General features: G+C 38.9%; 1 protein-coding gene across 3 annotated transcripts in view; it reads left to right on the forward strand.

Moving 5' to 3' along the window:
- The window catches only part of LOC136830309 (uncharacterized), a 31,751-nt gene that overhangs the window by 7,475 nt on the left and 15,991 nt on the right, over positions 1-8,285 (forward strand). For 2 of the 3 annotated variants that reach the window (XM_067089722.1, XM_067089719.1), the window contains exon 2: positions 3,778-3,901. In XM_067089722.1, coding sequence (XP_066945823.1) covers positions 3,798-3,901 — 104 coding nt within the window. In that variant the 5' untranslated portion in view covers positions 3,778-3,797. Of the gene's footprint in view, positions 1-1,194; positions 1,319-3,777; positions 3,902-8,285 lie in introns of those variants that run through there. The other variant, XM_067089721.1, reaches the window with a different exon arrangement.

Raw genomic sequence — 8,285 nt, forward strand, 5'->3', positions numbered from 1 at the left:
TCTTCAACATTATTATTTTGTCACTATTTTTCATGTGGGGGTTGGGGTGGGGGCACGTGCCCAGGTGGCCCCCGGCCCGCCCTGGATCCTCTAGTGATTCAGCACAAACAAAATGTGGACCTACTTAAAAGGTATATTATTCCATAGCCTATAAACGTCCAATGCCGATTTACTGTTATATCTTGTACAAGGCTCGTAATATTATAATGACACTGGGGACAGATGGTGTTATCTATACTGATATTAATGTGCTGTAGTTGCGTCTTGTACTGTTACAGGGGGGAAAATGCGGACGATATGAGATTAGTAATGTAATTTGTCACAAAACAACCATGATAGCACAAGTAAAAAAAAAAAAAGTCAGATTGATTGATAAATTGCTCAGTGTATGTGGATAGGCAATTATATGTTTGAATGGTTGTAGGTATTATTTTCACTATATGACTTTTTTGTTTACTTCAAGAGGGGTGATATGTATGCCTTTGAAGTATTCTTTCGTCCAACTGTATACGTTATCGTTAATAAGCTTCCACTTTGTGTCAGGGTCGTTATCTAGGACTGATATTTCTTGGGGCCATTATCTCAAGACATTTAGTGTTTTGTTTATGCTTTTACGGTAATCCCCAACGGCCTTGTACGAAACACGCCGCAAAAATGGATACGTACCTGGTCAAAAATCTTGGGAGTCACTATCTAGGGAAGATCCTCAAGTTTTTCAAGGAATATAAAAAAAAATTATTGTCGTGAATGTTACAATATAGTGGATTTGACAATTCAGGTGGGGTACACCTTAATATCCTAGTGTTTTTATGCGAAATTATTTATTTTTTAAGTTTTCTTATCGAGGTAAATCTTCAAAGAAAAAGAAAATTAAGATTTATGATTATAAATACAATAATTTTAGTGGTAACCCCTCAAAAATACATCATCGTAATTTGTAGACGAAAACCTACGTAGTTCTATACCCAACCTACCTCTTGCTCAGGGTTAATAGGGAGCATTTCTTGTGTACGGAGAGCTACGCAGCTCCGTCGAATTCTTGGTGGCCTTATTGGGCGCCCCCCCGCCCTCGGGTAGCCTTGACTGAATTGTGTATCTCTTGAGAGGCTAGTTTATCGGACAAACCCCGCCCCCACCCCCAACCCCGCCCCATCCGGGGACACTCTGGTAACCTAGATGAGTGTCCATCGCGCCAGCAGTATCTATAGTGTCAAGGAGCGTGACTCCAGTCGGAGACTGTAATCTTTTCGGGTATTTGCGGTGAGCGACTTGCGACCTGTGCATGCTCACGTGGGCTTTCTTAATCCTATTTCGATTGGTAACAATTAAGTGTCACCTTTTCTTTTGTATTATTATTATTATTATTATTATTAGTAGTAGTAGTAGTAGTAGTATAGCAAAGTCCACCGCTCTTTGCAGCTAAGCCCCGCCCACTGCACGCCAGTGATTGGCTAGCTCTCGAAGGGGGAATGACGTCACACTAGTTAAGAGTCCAAATGATTACCAGTATGGATTTAACTCCGTTCGGTCATGTTGAGTTTCGTGCGTGAATCATGACACCACAGATTGGAGTTCCCGGAGTTGTGAAGTCTGCAATTGATATCTCCGATAAAAGATATATTAAGTTATGTATCATTACGAAGGTCTTGGATCATTTTGTCCTTCATCTTTTTCTTTTGATCATGCTCAGCCTAAATACACAAGCATCTAACTTTTTTTTTTTAATTGGTGTCGGCCTAAATAAGCGATCCCACATAGATCACATTAATTGAAATGAAGCATAGACTTCTGCAGCCATGTCAAATGTTAATGTCATTGAGAGATTAGGCCTACACGTCAATTTCTTATATTCTGAGACACTGACAGGGCATAGGCCTACACAAATTCTTATATTTTGAGACAATGACAGGGCAGGGACCTACACTTCAATTTCTTAGATTTTGGGACAATGACAGGCTATGGGCCTACACGTCAATTTCTTATATTCTGAGGCAATGACAGGGCATAGACCTACAAGTCAATTTCTTATATTTTGAGGCAATGACAGAGCATAGACCTACACTTCAATTTCTTAGATTTTGGGACAATGACAGGGCATGGACCTACACGTCAGTTATCGCAAATAGTTTTCTACCTATATCTGTTGGAAACAGAGTAGCTTTTAATTAACATAGTAGTTTCAGCTCCACGATACATAATTATGCATAAAGTGGAATGCACACGTATACGCAAATCCACACACACATACATGCGTGGATGGCCATAGTAATTGTAACGCCACTTATACCACAGAGAATAAAAGTAAAACTTGTGGGCACGTGGCCGATGACACACAGATCAATCACAGGACTGTCTCAGCCTTACACACAACTATCAAACTGCTCTCAATGAACTATACTGAAAATATATTTACAAAAGGGATATCAGATTATGTTATTGTGATAAGAAGATATAAAGCTGCTGTAGCATTTCTATGAAAATGAATTCTATGGTAGGAGGACATCAAGAGATACTTCACGAAATAAAAAAAAAAAGTGAAAAATTTAAGGGTACATAAGAGTCAGTAAATTTCTCTCTCTCTCTCTCTCTCTCTCTCTCTGTTGTTAGAAGAATATTCTAGCGTAGACTATATTCATAAAGATTAAATTTTAGTTCACAAGAGTAGGCAGATAATTCTTTAGCCCATTGTTTTATGAATAGGTCTATGTTTATTCTGCAAAGTTAGGTCACCATATGAAATTTTTTCGAAGACACTACAAGCACCATAACAGCAGCAGCAAAAATAAGAATAACCACAACAAGAACGACAATAAAACGGCTGAATACAAGATAGGCCTATAATCCAAACATCATAAGGACATAGGACATCATAGGTCTATGTAATTTTTCAGGCCCCTGTTATTTCGAAAGGAGATAATGTCCTTAAGAAAACTCTTAGCAAATTATATCCAATATGACTCGTATAGCCTATCATACTGTAACTTTAAGTTAAACATGGGCATATTCTGGTTTGTAGAGGGCAGCCACTGCTTTTCATCCCTCCGAGTGTGTAAACGACTGCAATGACATCGATTTTATGACTGTTAAAATGTAGTAAAATTTTCTGAAATCAATATGAAACAACAGTCTGCATAGCTCTGAGAAAATCTTCGAGTTAAATTTAGACTGGTGAACACGCTTGACGACATCAGACGGTAATTATCATTGTCCAGTGACTCAAGTGCACCGACTCGAACGCAGACATTCCCTGCGTCACCTCCGCATTCAGGTGAACCTCATTTACGAAACACAACATTGCAGCATCGCGGGACATTCCTGACTTCGTTCATATTTTCCTGTTTTTTTTTTTTTTTACCATTTTTAGGGAGGTGTGTATTACGACTTTATTTCAGGGGATAATATAACGTTTCTTTTTGGTAATCAGCAGAACGTATTTTAGTTCGGTAAGACAACCATTGCAAAATAAACGAAGATGAAAAGAACCACTGATTAACTAACTCTTCGAAACCATTCCCAATCAATCGGCTTCAAGGAATGGTCGTGACTTAATCAGTGGGCGGGGCTTAGCTGCAAAGCACGGTGGACTTTGCTTTAGTAGTGTATGTGGACTTGTTTGAACTCTGGTGCAGGCTAATCTCAGACATGCCGTATAGGCCTACTGCATAGTGATTATATAGTATAATATATGTATCTCCGCCTCTCTGCATGCACTGACACTGACATCAGTGACTTCATCCGGCAGTTTAAATAACGCGACATTCCGCATTAATTTTCCAGGCAAGAAACGACCCTCCACAATGAAACCGGTTCTCACTGGGGCGCAGATTCTCAGGAAATGCGGTACCACTGGCCGAGGTAGGCTACCACTAGGCCGATGCGTACACAGTATTGCGTCTAAAAAGTAAGTTTCCTTTTTGTTCGTTGCATAATTCCACGTCATTCTTTGGTCTGAGTAAACTGTTGATGACATGGCTTCTGGGATAACTGCTTTTGCTGTGTGTAGTGCGCCTGTTTGTACTTGAACGTTATTCGAGTGTGAAGCTGCTAGTTAGTTTGCATGTTAGGTCGGCCTAGGCAAAAGCCAAGTATTCTATGTTGTAAAATTGTTGATGGAAGGCATAAAACAACCCGAACTTTCTGGATTGTAATTGTCCTACGTTTTTGTTCAAAGTCGTAATTGCAGATCGACTGTCAGCTATATGCATAATGCGTGCTCGGTAATCTGGAAAGATGTACTTTTGTTGGTTCAGCTTGCAAGAAAAAGCACAATGATAAGATTACTCAAGAAGCACATGTATGACTCGCTCTTATTCTGAATTCATGTCTGTCACAATAGGGGAAATGTCTGCGGTGATTTTGTTTCCATTTTATTTTATTTTTTTTATATAAATTTTATTCTGTGGTGGGTTTGCTTATTTTTAGGGGGCAAGAAGCGAGAAACACCCTTCATGCGTTGTCTTGTTTTTCCACAAATGCTTGTGTGTTAACACAAACACATCACAAACATTTACATACATGCAGATGAAACTAACTCACTCCCGAACTTGACCTGCTACCAAAACATTGTAAAATAATTCGCCATCTTAATTTCAAAATAATAGTATTATTACATTTATCGGTAGTACTTAAGCATTAACAAACTCTTTATGTTCAAAATGGATGACGGTGTTTTGGGGCAGAACACTGAAAGGTGCTTATAACAAACAATTTGATAGTAGTACTATAAAAAAAGATAGGCTAATGGCTTGCATTTAACTAAGAATAACAAGATTCGACTTCAGCGTCGTGGAAGGTATATCGTTCATTCCACGACCTGGAAATGAAGACAGATTTAGTGGGTAAGGATAATGAGAGGCAAAACATACCATTACGTCATACGTTGGCCGTTTCCTTCCCAGATGTTTAGTTCACCTCTCTCTCTCTCTCTCTCTCTGAAATACTGTAATATGAAAGTTGAGAAACATTATACCGTTATGCTGTTTATGGATAGACCTAAGTTGCAACAACCAGGGTTGAATTATTGTCAAAATCACTTTCGTATTAATGACTCGACAAAAGGAGCGTGAGAATAGATTGAAAGAAAAATGAAAATTCAGTTAGTTCATTTCGAAAGTGATTTTGACAATAATTCGAGCCTAGTTGTTGCAGCTTAGCTAAGTCTGTCCATAAACAGCATAATAGTATAATGTTTCTAAACTTTCACATTGCAGTACTTGAGAGAGAGAGAGAGAGAGAGAGAGAGAGAGAGAGAGAGAGAGAGAGAGAGAGAGAGAGAGAGAGAGATGAACTAGGCATCTAGGAAGGAAATGCCAAACTTATGATGCAATAGTAAGGAAACTGATGATTTGTTCCAATCTCCAGCTGTCCTGTTGCGTGCACACCTTTCTCAGTATTGTAATAGCTTTTAAATTTTGTTTTTTTTTCACGTTTGAACGTCACAAAAGATGTTTTGAAAAGCATACATTTCAACTCTTACAATTTACTACAGCCATGAGGCTAAGGATATAATGGAAACGATAATGTTATGAATATGACAGCATTTAAGACGTTTTGTTTTGGCTTCTCGATGGATTTTATCGAGGTTAGGGAAAATGAGACTGGTGTGCTGGTGTAGAATTAGCCTTAGCCTTAAGTGAGGCAAAATGTGGAAGAGGTATGAGGCCTGGTGTGTAAAAATATATGGGAAATACTCAACATTTTTTACCAAGCGTGACCGTGGTAGTAGAAGCTTGAAAGGAGAATGACTGAAATCATGGTTTGTTTTATTAAAATGTTTTGTTTCCTGTTGTCAGAATTTTGCACCACGAAGCCAAAATGTGTGACAAAATGGAAGTCGTGCACGTTTCCTATAGGATGTGTCACAAGCACGACTTAAATTCTGAGTCAGCTTCCGGTTGCTTTGACAGAAATTCTGAGTCGTCTGTTGGTTGCTTTGTCAGAAAGTCTGAGCAAGCTGTCGGTTGCTTTGACAGAAATTCTGAGTCAACTGTTGGTTGCTTTGTCAGAAATTCTGAGTCGACTGTTGGTTGCTTTGACATAAATTCTGAGTCTACTGTTGGTTGCTTTCTCAGAAAGTCTGAGTCAACTGTTGGTTGCTTTGACAGAAATTCTGAGTCAACTGTTGGTTGCTCTGTCAGAAATTCTGAGTCAACTGTTGGTTGCTTTGCAGAAATTCTGAGTTAACTGTTGGTTACTTTGTCTGAAATCTGAGTCAACTGTTGGCTGCTCTGTCAGAAATGCTGAGTGAACTGTTGGTTGCTTTGACAGAAATTCTGAGCCAACCGTTGGTTGCTTTGACAGAAATTCTGAGTCAATTGTTGGTTGCTTTGTCAGAAATTCTGAGTCAGATTCTGTTTGTTCTGACAGAAATTCTGAATCAACTGTCAGCCACTTTGTCAGAAAGGCTTACTCTTAGGACACGCCGTAGGGTAATGTTGCCTTTTAGAGGAGAATTCTAAGGGTTAACTGACCATCTCCTAGGAACAAAACCTAGGGACCTTTACAACTCAGCATTAGGGAAAGATACAAGCTCGGCCTCTTTGGACGTTCTCGTGTGGGGTTAGAAAAGCGTCAGATAAGAGCCTCTAGGGTCCTCTCATTTTCGTATAGAGTCCCTCTCTGAAATGGAATGCTCCGCTGGGTCCCTCCGTCTTCATACATTCTGCTGAAGGAGAGAGATTAGGTGATATAAATGTGTGCGTGTGTGTGACCTAGACTCATAGCTTAAAGAGATTCAGCCGCGTCTTTGTGTTTGTTGGAAAGTATTTCAGAGTATCTAATGGAAATGTTAGAATAGATTTTCAGTTACATTTTGCTGGAGAGCGAGGTGTGCTTGGTCTATAGAATTTTTATGTGACCTAGACTCATAGCTTAAAGTGATTCAGCCGCGTCTATGTGTTTATTCACAGAAAGTCTAAAATAATAATAATTATATTATTATTATTATTATTATTATTATTATTATTATTAAGTAAAAAACTAAAATAATAATAATAATATGTAAAACATGCCCCGAAGTTTCTCCGGCGCAATCGAGTTCTCTGTACAGCGTATAATCCAGGGCACCGAAAACAGATCTATCTTTCGGTGGTCTCGGTATAATGCTGTGTGAGCCGCGGCCCTTGAAACTTTCAGCCACGGCCCGGTGATGGCCTGTCCTATAGCGTTGCTAGGGGCCACGATCATGGCTAACTTTAACCTTAAATAAAATAAAAACTATTGAGGTTAGAGGGCTGCAATTTGGTGTGTTTAATGATGGGAGGGTGGATGATCAACATACCAATTTGCAGCCATCTAGCCTCTGTAGTTTTTGAGGGCGGACAGAAGCAGTGCAAATAGAAAAAGTGCGGACGGACAGACGACTGTTGATATAAAAAGCAACCTGTATTCCACTGGCGTCGTCAGCGCATGCGTGGGAGATTTTTAACTCTGAATTTTAAATGCTAATATGAGTTGTCACATTTTCAGACGGTATATTCACATTTTCATTTTATTTATTTGCCTATTTATGTTATTACTTGTTATTGATTTCCACTCTTGTTCTTTTTTGTAATTGTGAATTGTAATAGAATTATTGATGAAATTAAGAAAGCCAGTTTATAAGTGTTTAATAATAAAACAACGTTAGTAAATAAATGCCTTCTATCTCACTTACAAAAGGTGTTAATTACGAGTTCATCACTTGTTATTATAACTTGAGAGTCAATAACAACTTTACAAGTCATCTTAAGAAGAGACAAATTGATATAAATATATGAATAAATTTATATTTCTTACCTGTTACTAACAGTGTCTTCAGTAAATGTTAATTTTTGTATTTAATCTTATAACCCCGTCATTCATGATTTGCTATTGATGAATTACATTGTCTAATGTAATTCATAGCATAATATGGAGGTCGGTAACTTATAGATCAACCGGGTTGGTTATTACTTCCATAATGTGGAATTCTCTAATGCCCTCTGCGTTCCCTCCCGATTAATCTCTCTCTCTCTCTTTCTCTCTCCCTCCCCTTCCATCTCTCTCTCTCTCTCCTTCTCCTCCTCCCCCTTAGTTCCTCGTTGGACTGGTCGGTATAGTTCTCGGATAGCACTCTGCTGGGTCCGCGTTCGAGTCTTCGGCCGGCCAATGAAGAATTAGAGGAATTTATTTCTGGTGATAGAAATTCATTTCTCGCTATAATGTGGTTCGGATTCCACAATAAGCTGTAGGTCCCGTTGCTAGGTAACCAGTTGGTTCTTAGCCACGTAAAATAATTAAAGTCCTTCGGGCCAGCCCTACGAGAG

Source organism: Macrobrachium rosenbergii, chromosome 46 (assembly GCF_040412425.1).
Source record: "Macrobrachium rosenbergii isolate ZJJX-2024 chromosome 46, ASM4041242v1, whole genome shotgun sequence".
NCBI classification, from domain to species: Eukaryota; Metazoa; Arthropoda; class Malacostraca; order Decapoda; family Palaemonidae; genus Macrobrachium; species Macrobrachium rosenbergii.